At 41.9% G+C, this 20,012-nt stretch overlaps 3 protein-coding genes across 3 annotated transcripts; 2 read left to right on the forward strand and 1 right to left on the reverse strand.

Moving 5' to 3' along the window:
- The first annotated feature begins 548 nt into the window (after window positions 1-548).
- On the forward strand, window positions 549-2,920 carry LOC131285984 (uncharacterized). The gene is made up of 3 exons (XM_058314837.1): window positions 549-654; window positions 1,776-2,019; window positions 2,086-2,920. The coding sequence occupies exons 2-3, from the start codon at window positions 1,787-1,789 to the stop codon at window positions 2,918-2,920; spliced, it is 1,068 nt and encodes a 355-aa protein (XP_058170820.1). The 5' UTR covers window positions 549-654; window positions 1,776-1,786.
- A 3,175-nt stretch (window positions 2,921-6,095) lies between these two features.
- On the reverse strand, window positions 6,096-16,900 carry LOC131285980 (serine/threonine-protein kinase PAK mbt). The gene is made up of 5 exons (XM_058314833.1): window positions 15,448-16,900; window positions 9,255-10,032; window positions 7,176-7,296; window positions 6,825-7,096; window positions 6,096-6,745 (listed from the first exon to the last, which is right to left on the reverse strand). The coding sequence occupies exons 1-5, from the start codon at window positions 16,431-16,433 to the stop codon at window positions 6,266-6,268; spliced, it is 2,637 nt and encodes an 878-aa protein (XP_058170816.1). The 5' UTR covers window positions 16,434-16,900; the 3' UTR covers window positions 6,096-6,265.
- Window positions 16,901-17,882: 982 nt separating this feature from the next.
- LOC131285983 (CWF19-like protein 2 homolog) lies at window positions 17,883-19,832 on the forward strand. Its single transcript, XM_058314836.1, has 2 exons — window positions 17,883-19,565; window positions 19,645-19,832. Exons 1-2 carry the CDS (start codon window positions 17,925-17,927, stop codon window positions 19,777-19,779), a joined length of 1,776 nt encoding a protein of 591 aa, XP_058170819.1. The 5' UTR covers window positions 17,883-17,924; the 3' UTR covers window positions 19,780-19,832.
- Window positions 19,833-20,012: the final 180 nt, after the last annotated feature.

A 20,012-nucleotide genomic window follows, 5' to 3' on the forward strand; every position in this document is an offset into this window, starting at 1 on the left:
CCCTGTTCTTTTCATCAAATCCCATCAAAACTGTTTCGAATAAAATTCATAACTTCCTTATTACTAAAAAGTCCATGATTTGGCACGGTGCCATATGACCATAATGTGTGTGCCCGAGCTTCGTGCTTTTTCCCCCATTCAAAAGGAGCTAATCGATATTCAAGCAGGTTCGGCCAGCGAGAAAAAGACAGGATATATACATAACATATCAGGACTCCGGCTGCTGAAGCAACACGAACAGCTCCGGCTGCTGTAGCTTGTATTGTGGGGGGTGGGGGAGTCTGTTGGTGGAGAAAGTGGAAAACTGGAAGGTGATAAGAAGCAACCAGAAGCGTCTAGCCGAATTTTCGCAGGACACAAGCAAAGAGCAATTTTCCGGTGGTGAAGACAGATTGTGTGGATCTACTTTCTTGTGCCAGGGTTGAAGTTTCATAATAAAATAACCGACCATAATAGTGTTGTATTGTGACTTATCTAAATATTTATTCTTTTATCAATCTGTTGATAGTTGTGAAATCGAACCAAGTGTTGAAAAAATATTTAAAAAAAAACGATTAAAGCCTTAATAGCATCAGCCAGGATCATACCACGGATTAGAGTGATTTTCAGGTTCTTCCTATCGTCAGATTATTGAGTATTAAAGTACCTTAGCTGGTAAGTAGTAAACATGTAAAAGGAATTACGAATTCATTTTGTAGTCCTACAACTAACTCCTCTTGAAAAGTTTTATTGAACAACTTATAACAACTTCGAGACAAATTAGAATAAAAAAAAACACAAATATCTTATGTTTTAGCACCAATCACGGCGTAATGAAGGGCATTGTTAAACTAACACCCCCCATCGCAGAGAGGATAAAAACATAAAAGATACTAAGAAAAGAAATCTAATGTTACATTGAGAATGTTTGGAATTCACATACTTATTTAGGAACCAAATCAATCTAGATCCTTTGTACAATTAGTATTATTTATCTACCTGAACTGGAATTAAAATCCTTTCGTCCTGTCTTCCTAGACTAAAACCAACTCCAAGATGTCGTGGTTTGACTAACGGATTCATACACATTTGCAAATTATACATGATTGCAGACATTTAGTTCGCCTTAATAACTTACAAAGATATTACACCACATAAATTGTTTCCGTGAGAATGTCCAGTGCAGTAAAACTGTCTTTGATTTGATTGAATTTATCGACCTTTTCAAGGCTGACTGAACGGACAGACCACTATATATGTAAGATAGGATACGCGGGTGGTTTATAAATATCCGCGACAAATATCCCATTAGTCACGGTCGAGGTTGAGCCATGGTAGCGCCTCAGTAGTGTATCATCCGTGATGATCTTTGCAAATGGACGCAACACATGCATGAACAACTAGCTTAAGACTATAATTTGGTTTGGAGGAAGCTCTAGGATTTTCTATAGCGGTATCTTTCTTGAGTCTTTCCTTTTTCAGCAGAAATTAAAGCAACTCTACGAAACCCAATTTTGCAATGTCATACCTTTTAGGTTTGTTTGATAAGAAAACTTATTTAACATTTCTTGCCTAATATTAATTTTTGATGGTTGTATTTATTATTCAAAGCCAGAACTTTTATTTTATTTGTTTCCCAAAAATATATATTTATCCATTTTATTATGACAGACCATGGTCAGTAGAAAAATATTCATACATAGACGAAATTTGTATAGCGGATTATTAACTCGAGATATTTAAGTGCAGCACTTCAGTTAGGAGTTGAACCAGCAAAAATACCTTTGCACTTCCAGCCGGCCGTTCGATGACGTCACCTAAAAGCTCCACCACTCCAGCACTGGCAGTAACGAACCGCATCCTACGCTCACCGTCCCACGAAAGTTTTTCCACCGATCTGTCGCTGATATCGATTTCCGTATCGTCGATGAACTCGGAAGCGACGAGCGTCCTGAACCGGTCCAGCTGTAGCCTGCTGAACCGCACAATGGAAGAAAAGCTGGGCAGTCTGTTGAATCCGAAGGATAGCAAACGAAATCGGTACGTTGGATTAGGCTCCCTTAAGATGGAGCCGGAATTAAGTTACCCATCGGTTTCCTCTTCCAGATCGTCAACGTTGACGGAACGGTGGAACGAAAGCAACGATCTGATTCGCAACTGTGCCACACTTTCGGCGGCGCTTGGCATCCACAAGAGCTTTAGCACCACCGACATCTACCAGCTGCCGTCGGATCAGCAGAATCTGGGCCGGTTGTCCACCTCCGAACTGGCACTGTCCCCGTTCCAGAAGGTGGGTTATCTCTTCGACCATTCCCGGTTGGAGCACGCATCCCGCTCGTACTCGACGTGGGTTGCGGTGGGCGAACTGGCATCGACCTCACAGCTACCATCGCCCCACGGTGGCCAAGCAGCCCCCGTACCGACGCTTACCAGCACCAACACCGCCCCGAGCTTCACCGTGTCGGATCTGATCAGCTCGGTGAACAAGAAAATCCGCCAGAACTATATCCGCCGGCGGCTGTTCACGACCTACCGAGCCCTGGAACGACTGTCGCAGAGTGAGTTCAATCTCGACCGGCTCGAGGCGGCTGCCTTCGCTGCCACTAATCCGGGCCCCACAGAGCTGATCGTCCCATCGACCACCATGTCCAACGCGTCTGCTTCGCCGGTCGCAGGCAAGTCCACCGGATCGCCGGCCCCGATCAGTGAAGGGGGGCTCGCGGATCACGGCTCTGGAACCGTGCCGCTGAAGAAGTCCAGCAGTACAAGCGGCGCGGCCGGAGGTAGTAACTCTCGCGGGCATCACGGTCCCAAGAAACACCTCACCTTCCACGATATCGAAAACGAGCGGGGCAAACCGTTGTCCAAGTACGAGCGCCATATGCTGATCTTCAACTGGCTGCACACCATCGACGACACGGCACTGGAGCTGGAAAACTGATCCCCCCAGGATGACCTCCGGGCGGACATCGGTCCTGTGCTCAGGGGTGCGAAAAAATCGGGTGCAATAAACTAAGCTACACACACTCGAAGGAGGATGATCTATATATTTTCTTATTCATCATCAAATTGTTAAATCGAGTCCAGATTCGATCGGCTCTTTAGGATGAACTAGGTGAAGACACTCATAGAAAACGGAATATTGTTAGCAACACAGTTTGTTGCCTCGACATTACGAATTGTTCTGTTATTGAGCTTGATCGACCACAAACCATCCATTTTTATCAGGAACACAGTACGGTGCGATGCTATGGTACAGAGAAAAAACAAGGCACAAACGGTGTTTTTAAAATATTTTTGCAACAAGTTCCTTGCAAGGAAAGTAGAGTATATTTTACATTTTCTTATTTTTGAGCGATAGAACTTCTGATGAATAGTTTGCGGCATGAAGCGCACCTAAAGTTACTGAATCATCTGACATTTAAAAAATTATCTGTATATACATGGAAAATCAACCATCCATGTTTAGTTAAAACATGAAAGTCTTAGTTATTGATGCAAATAATTGAACATGTTAACATTCACACAATTTTTCACAAATTTTTCTACTGTTTGTGAAGCTTTCGGACGATCTGAAACGTAAAAATAATTTAAAATTCATTCAAGTATGGTTAGATAAGGATGTACAAAATTTACAACAATCTATTTCAATGAAACATTTTTCGGGATTTGTGTTACAATAGGATGAGCTTGTAGACACGTTTGCATCCAGCTACGCCGAAACCCTTTTATTTCACTAGTCCGTCAAACTAAGCATCTATTCTATTCGACTCAAAGCTAACGTAGTGGAAAGAAAGAGTAAAATAAGACATATTTTTCCAACCAGATACAGAATGATGCATGCCAATTGGAGAGCAGTGACATGCACGTACGTATTGCAAATTAAAATGAAATTCGTTTAGCGATTATATGCCCCTTTTCTTACAGTTGCGAACCTTAAGCTTTCCAGACGTTACAATAATCATTGTTATACAAACATAAAGACTAACAGATAGAGATAAAAAGCCAGCCAAAACAACCAAAGGAACAATCCAGATGGAGGTTAAAAAATAATCCAAACGGACAAATCGATACAGTAAACTAGCGAAAAACAAAACTAATTAAACGTAGATATCAAATACTCCCGCGAGTAATATGCATTTTTATGACTATTTTATTAACATTGAGCATGTGAACATACTGAAGGAAAGGAGAGCGCGCAATTCTCTTCTTGTTGTTATGGCGACGAACTTTTCTACTCAACGAATGAAGCAACCGTAGAAAAACGAATTCATTCGACTTCGCATCGCCACACGGGCGCCGTTATTTATGGAAAGTCCATGCGATACCGGCATCGACCATGTGCTTCAAAGCACTGGCCGCCCGCGGGTTTGTTTTCTGTTCTTTGAATTATGTTTTACCCACGTTTTGATACTTCTTTATAGACTTTAATCGATTAGATAGAACGAACGTTTTTTCAAGAATGAGAAACACAGATTAACCACTGCGTGTATCGCAATGCTAAGCGAACAACAAACCAAAACGATAAGTGCTTTTTAGGCTTGAACGGCATATTTTAATGAAACACTAGATGTGTTTGACACAAATAACAAACAAAACCAGTGACTCAATAATAAGCATCAATTAACATTACCATGGCACACGGATTCGCCGGGAAGGGTGTTACGAAGAAAGTAAAATAACAAGAGAGGATTAAATAAAAGTCTGGTGTGTGGTGTTGAATCATGCATAGAAATTTCATAAATGTCCTTTAAAAGATTTTTTCTTATCTGCTTAATGAATATCTTAACAGTGCACTGTAAATAAAGCCTAATTAAAAACGTATATAGAAAAGGAAAAATCTAAAAGTGAAATAAAAACGAGAAAAATACAAACGGTCGAACTGTATGCGTTCAATTTGTCCTCTTTATTTTAAACTTCATTTCGTACACATAAAAAAATAACGTGCTCACTAACTTCTGCTCTTAATCGGCCATGACCACGTGCTTTCGTTTCTTGTGAAAATTTGCTTTTCCGTGACCGATTTCCTATTAATACTTTGTATTGTCACATATGAACAAGTCTAGTAGAATCGATCGATCGTTTAAACTGGTCCGTTGCCGGCACAAGTCTGGACGGAACTTCGTTCCTCTCGAGACTCATCATTATTATTATCATCGGAGGGAGGGAAATGTAACCGCCGGAAGGAGATTCTAGGCACCACTGACTCTTGGTCTTTTCGAAAAGGGAGGCAATTTAAAAACGTTCTCATTCGCTTCCGGTTGAAACTGGCGAACCCTGAATGTTGGAGTTTTGTTGAGATTGTGGAACGGAACCCTACATAATTTTACTTAACACGCCTAGATTTTCGAACACCAATGACATTGAGCTGCTCAATCACGGTGTACGATTATGTATTTAATTCATGATAAGTAATAAGCATAAACCGACGTATCAGCCTGTTCAGCCTGAGGTAAATACAATGTTTAAAATACTCGATGTTCTGGAAAGTCTTTTGACGGAATCCTTGAAGTGTTTTTCTCGCTTACACACTATGTTTTTAAAATAGTTAAGACGTATGATATAACAGTTATTTTAAAATAATGTTCTCGCTTGAAAGAGCACAAACAGATCGTGAAAGGCATAAAAAAGAAACATAAGAAAGAAAAACTTAATTATACAGTCTACACACGCACTTACACATACACACACACACAATAACAATAGCTATCGAGCGGCCAGAAAATAATCATGTTTTAACAGTCCTAGCGCCGATCACTCTGAGGAAATTATCTGGTCAATAGTATAGTATAGTAAGCTGAATACTGGTGGAATGTATTATCGATCATATAGGCAGCATGGTATAAGGCTGAAAGGAGTGTCCCTCAACACAGGTGTCGCGCAGTGTTTGTCAATTTTCCTGTACAACCTTGCAACCTGAATCTAATTCGTTGGAATCGATCGGTTCTTGCACAATCGCTATAAAGTATATCTCAATATGGGATGACAATAGTTCAGTCAACATTGTCATTGTTCACCAGCGCGATTTTAATATTAACATTCTTAACATGTAAGTGCAAAACCATCCAAAAACGAGATAAAAAGCTGGAAATGAAACTATTTTCTAAACGGATAAATGCAACAAAATGTTTACCCTGCTCTTGTTTGCAAGCGAGAAAACAATCAGATGTAAAACTATACAAACCGTTTTTTTTTCAAGTGCGTCCTTTGCGCTCAGTGTTTTTGACGATGGCTTAATGTTATGTCATTAGTTTTGTTGGTTTGTCGTTCGGAGTATCGTGCGTTCTCAGCAATTGCTGTGGCGTGCACCACGCATCAGCGGGACCAGCAACGAAGGTGGTCCAGCCTGTCTCAGGAACGGGTGAGCCAACAGTTCCGCGGCCGTGGCACGCTGCACAGGATCGCGCACTAGCATCCGGTCGAGGAAGTTTTGCAGCCTGCTCGACACCTTATGCGAGTTTTTCAGCTTTGGCGGCGGCATGTCGCGAATGCGTCTCATCGCTTGCAGGGGCGGTTCGTTGAAGAACGGTGGCTCACCGTCGATCATCTCAATAACCATGATGCCAAGCGACCAGATGTCCACCTCGGGCCCGTACGGTAGTCGCGAGATGACTTCCGGCGACATCCAGTACGGGGTGCCAACAAGGGACTTGCGCTTCGGCAGCTCTTGGGACACTTGAGCGCAGAAACCGAAATCAGACAGCTTAACCCGCCCATCGGAGGCGAGCAGAATCGAGTCTGATTTAATATCCCGATGGATGACACCCTATGGGAAATTGCAAAGAAATATTTATATCGGTTCTCACTTCTTTCTATTTAACCACAACTCCAACCCCTCCAATTACCTGCGAATGGAGATAGGACAACGCCTTAAGGCACTGCTTGCAGACGGTCGCTATCTGTTCCTCATCCATACGCGAATGGGTAACGATGTCAGTCAGCGCACCGCCCTCCAGGAACTCCATCACGACCCATAGCTCATCGTTGACCAGGAAGCTGCTGTACGTTTCCACGATATTCGGATGGTGGTAGTCGCGCATGATGACGACCTCGTTGAAAAGCAACTCGCGTCGTTGTTGCTTCCGAAGGTCCATCTGTTTTACCGCTACTTGCCGTCCTAAAGCGTAGATACATTCGAAAGATGGAAGAGCTTTTTTATTATGTGTCGTACTACGATGAGTTGACACGTGTTTTACCTGTTGATTTATCTGTCGCAATGCAAACGGTGCCAGTCGAACCCTCACCGATTTTGGTGTAATTCTCAAGGTTCTCTCGAGGATCACCAGCTGATACTACCATCTGTAGAGCAGCACGGAACTGAAAGTAAGATGGAGCAAAGGGAAAAATGTAATAACTTTTTTCTATATTTTTTGTCGTTTATTTTCACTTTCTCTCGTAAGAAAATTCGTTTTCATAAAGTTTAAAGCAGAACAAAAACGAAAGAAATATCTTCTTTATACTCTAAATTTTAAAAAAATCTAAGAGGATTCTTCTTATCTCTTCGCGAGACGTATGAAATCTTCGATCATGTTTCGTAACGATCATTTCGTTCACTACCGTATAGAGTAGGGTCATTTCATTTTAGAAATCATTGTGGAATATATTCGACACTTTTCTTCTAAATCATTCAAACGAACAAACGATTAAAAAATTGTAACTGGCAAATATCGTATGTCCCACATAACCATAAATCACATATACAAATGTGATTATCTCCAACACAGAGGTACAACTATAGAGTTAAGAACAATCCAATGTAATGTTTAATAACTGTTGCCTTAGAAAATGAAAAAGTCTCAACGATTTTTCAAAAAAAAACGAAAAGCGCTTTAAATTTTCTTATGAAAGCATCATCAACAGCAGCCTTGCTTTTATGTTCAGAAGAAGTTTGACAACGTTATCATTTGTACTACAGTAAAACACAGCAAAAACACACAACAGCAAACCAACTACGTTGGATTATTAGTTCTTTCTTCAAGCTTTATCGTGAAGTGAACATGTTTGACACTTTGTGAGACACTTCTTGTCCACTCACCTTGGCTAATGTAGATTTTTTAGCATTCTGTCACTTATGGAGAAAGATTTAAAAATTCATTTGAAAGCTTGGTTTTGGCTACAGACCTTGTTGCGGGACCCTAAAGTGAAAAAGACACCGAAGGGACAGCCAAAGGAAAAATTGGTTTATCGTTTCGTTTGGACCATAAGGGTGCTTCAACTGCTTAAATAGTTTAAGAAAACTGAAATAATATTGGAAGCTCATAGCCTCTGTGGTCGGCCACTCAACAAAATAAAAGTTACAAAGCTCATGCTTACTGATGAAGCATGTTTATGGAAGACCACGATGTCGTGGCCATGATGTTATAACTTATTTGAAGTTGTATGACTACGACTAGTAAAGAATCTAGCATTTTGTCTCGTTTTGCAGCATGTTATAATATTTATCAAATGTTTTGACATCCTAAATTCCCATAGAAAGCCTGACAATCATCGAGTAGGGAACATCAAACTCTAAAAACAGAGCTGTTCGTTCTTTCAAGGTTTGGTGCGTGTTAAGAGGTAGATAACATGCAGTGCCTTACGAAAATGATCAACTTTATCAAAAAAGGTACGATGTAGTGTTTTGAACATACCTGGCCACAGTATATCATGCCCAAAGATCATCGGAGGAATTGTGCCGGTCAAATATCATCAATATGCCCAACACTGCTAACCCCCTCCCAATGTCTCTCTATTACGGCTAATTACCCTAATTCAACCATTTTGAAACCCGAGCGGAGCAACATGGTGTCGTGAAGGTCTTAATGGTTTTATCGGTTTTGGCTAAAGTTTCGGAAAACTGCCGTAAGGCCACCTGATTGGCCGTCAAAATGTGCGAAAAAGTACAATACTGATGTCATTTTACAATTAAATTTTCTTCGTTTGATTTTCTGGTAACCATATTTCCAACGCAGAGGAACAACTGTAGAGGAAACAACCATCCAATTAATATAAATTTTACTCAACGTATTCGATATATCGTGAATGCTGACTTTCATATAATCATATTTTCACATTTTTCCAATCAGTATTTAGAAGACGCTCGTTTGCAGACAGGTGTAGATAGATCTGTACGGAATTAGTTTTGCTTAGAAAAAAATATAAAAACATGTAACGACTTCGAAATGTACATGTAAACTTGTAAAATATGTACTAGAATTATGCGCAATAGAATTATGGAACGCGCTTAAAGGAATATAGTTCTTTTCTAAATGTTTCACTCCTTGCACCCATCGTACCTGCTCGTGAGTGAGTCTTTGCTCGGTCTTAACCGGCGGCTGACTTTGGCCACTTTGGGACGTGGATGCCGTACTCTGGGCTACCGAGACATTCCCACCGCTCGAGCTCGACGCTCTCGAGTTGCTCTTCGCGTTCATGATGGCGTTGTTGCTGGTGAAAAGGTGGTTCTGCTCTGCAACCCCCGCGCCAGGGCCAGCTCCCGCGGCAGCCGGAGTCCCGGAAGACATAGACGACGGAGATGGCATTTTCTGGTGGTGAGCATTCGCACCGTGGTTGTGAAGATGGTGGTGATTTGGCATCTGATTATTGGCCATTTGCATGGTAGCCAACGTTTGCTGCTGTTGTTGTTGATGTTGCTGTGTCTGCTGTTGCTGGTGATGGTGCCCGTGCGAATGGCCCGCGGCACTGTGAATTCCAGAAGGGGACATCTGTCCACCAGTGGGTTGCTGGGTGGCCGCCGAAGCATTCAACGCCATGCCGTGCGGATGATGGTGGTGATGGTGGTGATGATGGCCGGCGCCTGGTGGCAAGTGGTTTCCATTGGCACTGTCTCCCAGATGGCCAAGGTTGTTGTTCGACTGCGGCACTTCCATTCCACCTCCCGGCATCGATGTCTGTGCTGTCGGTTTGCTGTGCAACGGAGGAGGAAGGGTGGGGGGATGACCTCCCGGGCCATGGAAGTTATTGTTGACCGCACCTGGCATTTGCCCGGCATATGCGTTATTTGGATGGTACCGGTGCATTCCATCCGAACCGGTTGGGGATGATTTCTGCGATCTAAGGGAGGAGAAAAAAGAAATATGATTAATTGGTTGACAGATAAAGATGCATATATTATGTTGAAATAACATTTTTAAACTTTCTCTAGTGTTTAGCTAGGAAATTGCAATTACAATTCAATTACAATTATAATATTAGTGTCTTTTTAGCACTTGAATATGATGATGATGAGTCCCACCTCTTACCTCAACACGGGTTTGAGAATGGCGGAGTTATCATAAGATATTTGAATCGTAATCAAGGCAAATCACGAAGTAGTGGGATCAAAGTGACCCTTCACGATAAAGACCAGTGCAATAAGGTTTTTGTATAATGATTTTTTGCAAATTTGGATAGACAAGGAAACGAAAAACACAGAAGGAAAAATACATAAATTTGTATAGCAAACACTCGCCAAAGAATAAAAGCATCAAATTCCACTATTAAATTGTTGGTGTTTAAAACACTTGTAGTCAAGAAATAAAATTATTCGACTTTAAGCTTTGAAACTATAAATGCGAACGAACCGCTCTTTCTTGCCAGACAAAAGAAAAACAAACCCATTGGTAAACCATCGGTCCCCCCAAATCTAGGGTTAACCAGCGTCGGTCATGCCAAGTGACTGAACATTCTCCTGCCCTGCCTTCCACAACACGCCAATCGTCGCCAGGCCCACCGTGCATTCTTTTTCGTGTGGGAACGGACCATCATGCCCCGACCGCAGGTTGGTTAGTTGGTTTAGGGGCAGAGAGTTCTGGCCGTAGTATGGTGGTTGTGTTTTACATTGGAGTTGTGCGTTAATTTCGCACGCCTCCACATAAACAAAACCAAACACAACCTAAACATTTTCTACCGGGCTGGGACCGTCTCGTTTTGAGCTACGAACGCGAAGACATACGCGGGGAGAACCCTGGCAATCGACATCGATGTTTGCCGTGGCAGGAATCGGAAGTGAAAGAAAAAACAACTGATTCGAAAAACAACCCCGGTAACCAGTTCAGTTCCAGTTCATTGCTCCGCAAAAGGGACACGAGATGGCGGGGCCGGATGAGGCGTAGAGCTTCACGGATGCATGCACGCCGGGGTCTCGATTGAAGTCGGGTAAGTATGGACAACGCATTAAGTAAACATCATTTGGTTTGTGTTACCTTGGTAAGTAGTTACAAATAACAGCAAAAACCACAGGGGGTAAATAAGATCAATAAAGTCATGTGCATTTGCTCGTCATGAATGGGTTCTGTATTATATTGAAGTTTTTATTATATCGTTAGTATACAACGTTCAACGCAGCTGCATAATGGAGCCAGTACAGCAAGATCAATTTCTTTTAAATTTTCTATAAAAATCTGAAAAATGATATCTTAAAACACCGGGCCAGGGAAATATTGTAAACGCACATTTTTAGAATTTATGTGCAAGAATTTCATTAGTTTTGAGTAAAAAACTACTAGCTAAGATAATTTTAATTGTACTCAGGTAATTCAAGTCAAATAAACTCACATTCAATTTTCTAAAACAAATAACGAAATTTCTAAAAAAAACATGTAACAAAACATACAAGATACTTTTAAAGCAGTTATTTTAAAGAAGCCAAAAATATTGGATTCTTACAAATTTCGGACCTTCAAAATTCGAATTTAAGGTAGATTTATAACGTTTTATGCGACATGACTTGACGTATCCAGTATCCAGATGATGTAACTGAATACTATTTCACATTTTACCAAGAAAACTCTTAGTACAGAAAATTGTTTTAAAAAAATTGGCCTCTTCAAACACAGCTGCACCTATAACCGATGCGTTAGTACGGAGCATAAGGTATTTCTTCTTCCAAAACGTGTCTGGTTTGCAAAACCATGTACATAAACGCCTAAAAAAGTGGTAAAATACTTGTTCTCACTTGTTCTTGTGATTTGTGGTTTGGTAGCTACGGTACGTGATCAGCATACAGTTGATCGTACAATATGTCTAATGCTTTCCTATCAAGAAAATAGCACAAAGGTGACCAAGTTCAGAGCGTAACCAGATTGAATTAGAATTATGATGGAGGAAAACATACTTTGAAATGTGTCCTGTTCTGTTTCAGTAAGACCAGTTTATAAATTCGAATATTTATTTGTTTATTATTGGTTGATTGATTTATTTATTTATGTGTTTATTTATGTATTTTTTTGATTTGTTTCTGTAGAAAACGTCTGTTTGCTTAGTGCAGATTCGCCAGCACAATAGTCGAAGATCATGGCACGCACGCCGGAATGATGTGGTAACGACTGTAATATTCAACAAAGGGATGAACTACATGATTATACAATCTTGCGAGGCAGAGAAAACAAATTGTTTAGAGTATTCGTGTTCCCGTCCAACTGCAAGCCGCTGTTACGACACACTAAAAGATCCCTCACTCATCCCTCGCGGCCATTAGCATTCCAAACAAACATCAATCGGTGGCGTAAAGGCTGACGAATGCGAATGCACATGTGAAAACAATTCTCGCCACTTTCGAACAGCGAACCGAAAGTTGTCGAGCATCGAAGATACTCGGTGTTTTGGACATTTTGGATGAATGCATGCCCCCGGCATTCCATACCGGATGGCAAACAATCGCGCAGTCCACGTGCACCAAACCAAACCCATCGGGAGACGTCGTGCATGTGTGTATGCCTCACGGCATAAATAGATGGGACACACCTCGCGTTGCGAGTAATGCAACTAATTTAATTACCCAAGCATTCCCAAGAAGAATGGGTGACAATGCCGTTTCTCCAAAAGTATGCGATCAATGCAGTGATAATATTGGTAAATCGAAGAGATTTCTGTGTCGCATGATTGGCGCCGTTTGTTTAAAGACGCCTATAATGAATTTCACTGTTTCACAGCGACCGTTATTCTTATGACGCTATTTAGTTGTGTCTTCCACAGCTTAGTTGCTTTCTACAGATACTCACATCACCAGAAAACATTTCTCTCCCATCAAGCGTATACTTTTTTCTATGAGTTAAACGCGTTCATTAGAAAAATGTAATAAAAATTGTTTAAATAATGAAATTTAGTAATTTAATAATTAAACAAGAATTAAACCAGCAGTAAGATATAATCACTCCATTTTTATAACTACTGGAAACTATTGTAATATACCAAACAAAGCATTATTTCTTACGTTACGCTTTAAATTATTAACTATAAGAATGATTCATACCAAATTTGAGTGAAGCTATGCAGATTAGCATTTGACATTTTGTTTAACACTTTATTACTCGTTTCAGAATTAAATCATTTAAGATTTTGCAACGGAAATTGCAATTAAGATGCAACAACAACCATATTCAAGTGGACCAAGAATTATTGGACTGAAAATTAAATCACAATAATTCATTGCACGGCGTGGGTTCGAATCCCAACCGAGACCGGACCCTCCCCTGTACGAGAGGACTGACTATCCACGTACAACAGGGAAACAAGTCTCGTAAGCCCTTAACGGGCAGGCATGACCAAGAAGTCGTTACGCCACGAAGAAGAACAATTCATTGCACCTAACAAGCGTTTACAGACTGCGTAAAAATGTAAAATACAGAACAAACCATCCGGAATCCGATAGAACATAGTAAATCGACTTATTCCAACAGTTCCTAACAACAACTACATTTTAATGATTTGATTTGAAAGACACCCTTTTCTTTGCAAAGATAATACCACGCTCGAAAGAGTATTTAAATGTTCAATATGATCTCTATTCAATCGATGTGTCTCCACTACGACAAGTGTGTTCCCAACAAACAACACACCAACATGACAGACAATTTGTTTCGAGTGGATCTTGCTTCCCATTTGCTAAATATATACAATAAACTACCTAAAATTGAAATGAGTTACAGTTACCGAAGGCATAGTTACGCTCTTGAAAGCTAGCCCATTAAATGATGTCATTTGCTTCCCTACTTGCGCTTCGATGACAGCCTTTACGACCATTTCCCAGCAGCCCGGCGTTAAGCTGGGATGTGCAGCTGAGCGACAATTAGGGGTCTCCTCGTTCTACTTCCGCGACTAAAGATCTGGAACAAGTGTGACTGACTGACTCACACATACACTAGCACACACCGGATTGGCGCGGAAGACACAAGACTGTCCCAACGGTAAGAAAGCGAACCCCGCGAACGCAGAACCAACGGGAAAAGAAGACCCGAGTTGTGCCCGAGATAAAATGAAAAAAGAAATTGTATAAAAGAAAGATCACAATCAACGGGAGCTGCAGCAGCATGGTGACGATGCGGCGAAAAGAGAGGAAATAAAAGGGGCAAGTGAAAGCAACACTACATTGCCCGTTGAGTGCAACAAACGGTGAATTCTTGTAAACATTTAACGCGTCTAATGCGAACCCATGAGATAACCGTCTTTGTCCTAAATGCATTCGAATGTGCGTGGAGACGACGTTGTATACATGTTTATGCTCACTTTGCCGACAACAAACAAACAACTTGTACACTTGTTGTAAAGTAAGATTACGATGAATCTTTCCATTTTATCCAATATTACTGCTCTACTCTATAATTGAGAACTATGCAAGAACGATTGTATTTTCATCCTTCGTACTTGGAGTTATTCCGGGGGGTCCGCGACAGCGGAGCGGTAGCGCCGGTTAGAAAATCGGCCCATGAGCGCCGGGGCTCACCACCTCGACGGCGTGGGTTCGAATCCCAACCGAGACAGGACCCTCCCCTGTACGAGGGGACTTGACTATCCACGTACAACAGGGAAACAAGTCTTGTAAGCCCTTAACGGGTAGGCATGACCAAGAGGTCGTTACGCCAAGAAAAAGAAGAAGAAGAAGAACTTGGAGTTATTATAAACTTTTTAACATAGGAAAAAAGAAGTTCAGTAAATATGTTCTTACTGTCTTAGAAATATAAAAGTCACAAGATAAGATTTCTAGCCAAAATCATCAAACCGGGAAGAAGTCATGGATTTCGCATGTACAAAATAGAATTTAGAAAAAAAAATTTGTATGAAAAATTGTATGTCAAGTTGTTAAAACAACCAGTTTAAAATAGTCAAAGATGGGTGAAATAAAAGAACTTTTCAGCGTATTTTTGTCTGTCTCAGCAGCGCAAGGTGCTAATGAAACACTTTAATTGCTGGAATTGCTTCTCTGGCACAACAGAGTGCAAAAATCATACATTGTTACATATGAAAAGGTAACGGTTTTCCTCAATACCGAAATCAAAATTGTTGTGGTAGCTTCACCCTGAAAAATGTCAGGCCCATATGATTAAATTATACTCAAAACGTATGCTCCTGCTCCTCCTGTTGGTACTTTTGCTCTCAACAATAAGGCCGCATTTTGTTTTCATTCATGGAAAAATCTGTCTACTGTTAGTTTTTATCTTTTTGCGAATGAAACCCATTCCGCCACAACTCACGGGTGGAGGAAAAACTCACCTATTATGATACATTGAAGATGTGTCCGTCAGCACGTTAACCGGGTTTGCGATGTTTCCGCTCGAACCCGTTCCATTAGTGGTAGCCATCGTGGACATGCTGTTCGTGTTGCTGTTCGCTATCAGATTTCCACCGTTCATGTGCGGAGCGATGAGGTGACCCACTGGTGTTGTGGATGCAGTTCCTGTAGCGCCTGGCGGGGCCTGCTGTGGCTGATGCGAATGTAGGTGGTGTTGGTGCTGATGCAGGTGCATATGGGGTGCTGGCACTTGGTGGTGGTGATGGTGGTGCTGTTGCTGCTGTTGCTGCGTCGTCATTCCAGACGCTAAGGTTAATAAATGCTGCTGCTGCTGCTGCTGATGCAACTGTTGATTGTGAGGATCGAAATTGTTGTTGCTGAAATTGGTCTCCAACAATCCAGCAGCACTGCCAGGGTACGCTGCTCCTCCGGGCGCTGAAATGGTGTTTCCTTTGGCGGCGGGCATGGGAGTTACATTGTTGTTGTTCATTCCAGGGTAGGGTGACTGCCCACCACCGAGTTGGGGCTGCTGTGCGGGCTCCTCCGGCACGGACGGTGGCACGTTGGTGTTGGCACGCAAATCACCTCGGCGTACCCGCGGCGGGCTGGAGCTTCGCAGGGAGTTCGACCGGGCAACGTTCGATGTTTTCGGCAGGATGAGCTTACCGGGCTCGCCTGGTGCACCGTTTCCGGGAGGGCCGGGAACGACGCCAGCTGGGCCGCCCTGTCCATGCGGCCGCACGATGGTCTTCAGATCCAGAATCTCGGTAGGAGTGATTTCCGACGGGTCCACCAGCGGCAGGGGACGGTTGGATGACTTTAGTATCTGATTATTGCCCACAATGGACGCCCATTGCAACGGGAGTCCCACGTACCGACCTTCCTGCTTGTCAAAGCCCGTGTGGACACGGTGCTCGAAATTACTCGGAAATGAAATTTGCGGCTTTTTTTTCTTCTTGGAAAACATTTTGCTAGATTTCTTCCTACTTTTTTTCTATAGCGCACAACACCAGCACTCGTAGTGATTCACTGAGACGCAGATACGTAGATACACTTGGATCTGCGACGAAAAGGAAATGGACACAACAGATGACACTTTGTACACGACACCTTTTACACAAAATTCGCGGCCATCAGAAGCACTCCCGTCCGATCGCCATTTAACTCCCAGTTCGCACTTCAATTAACCAAATTCACAACAAACGGCGACACGACGGCAAGCTGCCTCTTGGAACACCAAACGGGACGGTTCAACAAAACCTCGTCAACGGCGGATCGAAAATAAAAACGGAAAAACGCGATCTTTGAGATCCACACGACACGATCTTCACACACCACGTTCGCGTTTGCACACACACAAAAAGACGCACCCCAGCAAAAATACGATGGAAGCATACCTTTATTTACGCTTCTTTTTGTCCCCGATCAGCGATGCTTCACTCGGAACGCAACATCGCTGTACTGGCAAATGAATTGCAAATAATCGTACAATTTATAAATGACGAAGCGTTTGAATCGTTAAATTATGAACTGAATAAACACAAACCTCCTTCTCGATCGCGCTGCAGCGAGTTTCTGCTAACAGTAGAGTAGTCCACACTGAATGAGAACTATACAACTGATCCGGTACATCAAAGCCACAGATGGTTCAACCAATCGAACCCGACAATTTTCAAAAAAAGCCGTAAGCTTTTTTCGCTTTAATAAAATTGAACGACATAGGAAAATAATTTGTTAGCGTTTTTAGATGCAAATACTCACTATTTGTCCAAAAAACTGCATTAACAATACCGAAAAGCCGAATTCATGTTAGAGTTCGTTGGATTCAATGATTTTTTAGAGACGTTCCGATCCTAAACGTTTACACAAACCCACCTCTAATTTCCTTACGTCGCATCGACTCCGTTACGCATCAGAAGCGCCCTCAAGTGGACGGTATCGGACTTAACACAGGAATTTGTGGAATGGCCGCTAAACCGTTTTATTCAATCGGTAAACCGTTTGTCCGAACAAGAACTTGTGTTAAGAATTCTGTGTTTTTGCGACATTACATTCAGCATTAAATTTTGGTTTGCGGTTAAATCGAAATGTTTGTTTGGATATCCGGTTGCATACAATAAAAAATTGCATGTTGAGATCGTGAAACTCCTCGTTTTCGGAACTGACTCAAATCCAGGAGCATGAATGATACATTCCTAGGTGCAGATCAGAACGTCATCTCCATTTTGTTTGTGTTTACGGAACACATTTCATAAACATCCCATTCTCCAACTACCAAAGTCAAACTGTAAAAGTAACTCTTGGATAAAACTACAAACAACACACGTTCATGTAAGATAATGGTTATCGGAACAGTGAAGTTTACTAATAAACTGTAAACTTACAAGCACAGTGAAAAGAATATAACGATTATCTTTTTCATTTACCTTTCAAGTGATACAGCCATCGGAACATCAGGATGGGATCTTCCAGTTCAGAAAGTGAAGAGGAACGCAAACACAAAAAGCACAAAAAAAGAGAGAAGAAATCTAAAAAATACAAAAAGGAAAAGAAATCGAAGAAGGATAAAAAGCATAAGCATCGTAAACGTGATCGCTCATCTTCTGTGAGCTCCGGAAGTGAGGCTGACGAATGGCTTGAAGCGGCCCCCGTGAAAACAAACGCAAAACCTGATTTGCGGCAGTCGCCAGCTAAACTTGAACGAGATGATTGGATGAACTCTATGTTAATACCGACATACAGTAAGGAACCGAAAGGGGAAGAGAAGAAAACCGCCACAAACGATCCATATGATCCTAAAACTAGCGTACGAGAATTGAATCCTCATTGGAAGAACGGTGGTTCCGGGTTACCCAGTTTTCTCAAGCCGGTTATTGACGATGATGATAACGCCGCTAGAGAGGACTACGGAAGCAGACAAGCAAACACGAATCGATCGCAAAGTAGACCGGCCAATAGTGGTGGTTGGAAGAAAAGTGTTAAAGATGAATCAAATACACGACGGAATGAAAAGTCTGATTTAGAGAAAACGTCAAACTTTGTCGGCCCAAGTAAACTCGCCAGCAACGAAGCAAAAACGGAGCCAAATCTTTTAACTGACGAACAATTGAACGAGCTGGGAGCCAAAATTATCAAAGCTGAGCTTCTTGGCAACACAGCGCAAGCAACAGAATTAAAGGAAAAATTAGAAACCGCCAAAGCACTTCGAAATGAAATGCAATCGAAGACAAAATCCGAACAAGTACGAGATGCGGGTTCCAAGCGAAGGTTGAGCACGGAAGAATCCGTGACCTACACTGTCAGCAAATCGTACGACGGATCCCAACGAATTCACGGCAAGAAACAGAAACAGTACCAGCAAAATTTACCTCTCGGGCCAGCTCTACAGGATAAGTTTCGCTCAGAACGGCATGAGAATGACTCCATGGACGCACAATTTTTCAAAGTGTCGGCCAAAATGGGTGAAGGAAAACGGCTTGAAAATATATTTGACCATGAACGGGCTTCTTCCGCGGTTGGCGAAGCTAGCGCTACCGAAGAAAGAACTGTTCGTGAAATGAATCGGATGAGCAAAACGCAAGCGGACTGCGAACGATGCATTAACTCTAGCCGATTTTCACAGGATCAGCTCATCACGATGGGCAAGAATGTGTACCTCAGCATACCTACGTGGAGGGCGCTGCAACCGAAACATTGCTTAATCGTGCCTGTAGGCCACTACCCATCGTTAACGCAAGTAGATGAAGATGTGCACCAAGAAATAGTGGACGTGTGCAAAGCACTCGTGCAGATGTTCCGGAAGCACCAAATGGAGGTCGTTTTCTTTGAAACTGTTCGCTACCTGAATCGGAACCCGCATATGTACATCCAGTGTGTTCCGGCTAAAGACTACGAAATGGCACCATTCTACTTTAAAAAGGCTATCTTAGAGTCGGAAACCGAATGGGCCATGAACAAAAAGCTTCACAACGTAGATGGTTTCAACGTGAAGCGAACGGTTCCGAAAAACTTGCCATACTTTTGGGTGAACTTTAACATGGAAAATGGATTTGCGCATGTCATCGAAGATCAAGAATCGTTTCCGGTTACTTTTGCAACGGTAAGTCCACGCGTCCGCTTTATTGTACAATGATCATAGCTAATGGTATAATTTGGATTTATTTCATTTATTTGAATAGGAAACCATTGCAGGTATTCTTGGGCTTGATACAAGGGATTGGCGTAAGCCAAGAAAAGAGATGAATCCGGCCCAAAAGGTTGAGGAGTTTAAAAACTGGTGGCAAGAGTTTGCAACGATATTTAGAAACGAATAATTAGGCAATTTATAAAATCTGAATAATAAATTGCGGATGTTTTAACTCGGTTAAAAAACACAATGCAAATGCGCTTTAATATTGAATAATTTTTTGTCTTCGAACTGTTTTTGTATAGATTTATGTTTTTTTACTCAGCACATTGTACATTGTCTTGCTATCCAATGGTGTCCTCTAAATCATCATGATTGCAATGTTTTGGCGGAAAGCTCTTCTTTCGAATGGTATTTTCA

Source organism: Anopheles ziemanni, chromosome 3 (genome assembly GCF_943734765.1).
Source record: "Anopheles ziemanni chromosome 3, idAnoZiCoDA_A2_x.2, whole genome shotgun sequence".
In the NCBI taxonomy this organism is placed as follows: Eukaryota; Metazoa; Arthropoda; class Insecta; order Diptera; family Culicidae; genus Anopheles; species Anopheles ziemanni.

Coding starts and splice junctions, on each gene's coding strand:
- LOC131285984 (XM_058314837.1), top strand. CDS start 1,787: ATGACGTCACCTAAAAGCTCCACCACTCCAGCACTGGCAGTAACGAAC. Junction 2,020..2,085: donor AAGGATAGCAAACGAAATCG/GTACGTTGGATT, acceptor TTCCTCTTCCAG/ATCGTCAACGTTGACGGAAC.
- LOC131285980 (XM_058314833.1), bottom strand. CDS start 16,433: ATGTTTTCCAAGAAGAAAAAAAAGCCGCAAATTTCATTTCCGAGTAAT. Junction 7,297..9,254: donor AAAGACTCACTCACGAGCAG/GTACGATGGGTG, acceptor TCTTACTTTCAG/TTCCGTGCTGCTCTACAGAT. Junction 7,097..7,175: donor TGCGACAGATAAATCAACAG/GTAAAACACGTG, acceptor TCTACGCTTTAG/GACGGCAAGTAGCGGTAAAA.
- LOC131285983 (XM_058314836.1), top strand. CDS start 17,925: ATGGGATCTTCCAGTTCAGAAAGTGAAGAGGAACGCAAACACAAAAAG. Junction 19,566..19,644: donor TTCCGGTTACTTTTGCAACG/GTAAGTCCACGC, acceptor TTATTTGAATAG/GAAACCATTGCAGGTATTCT.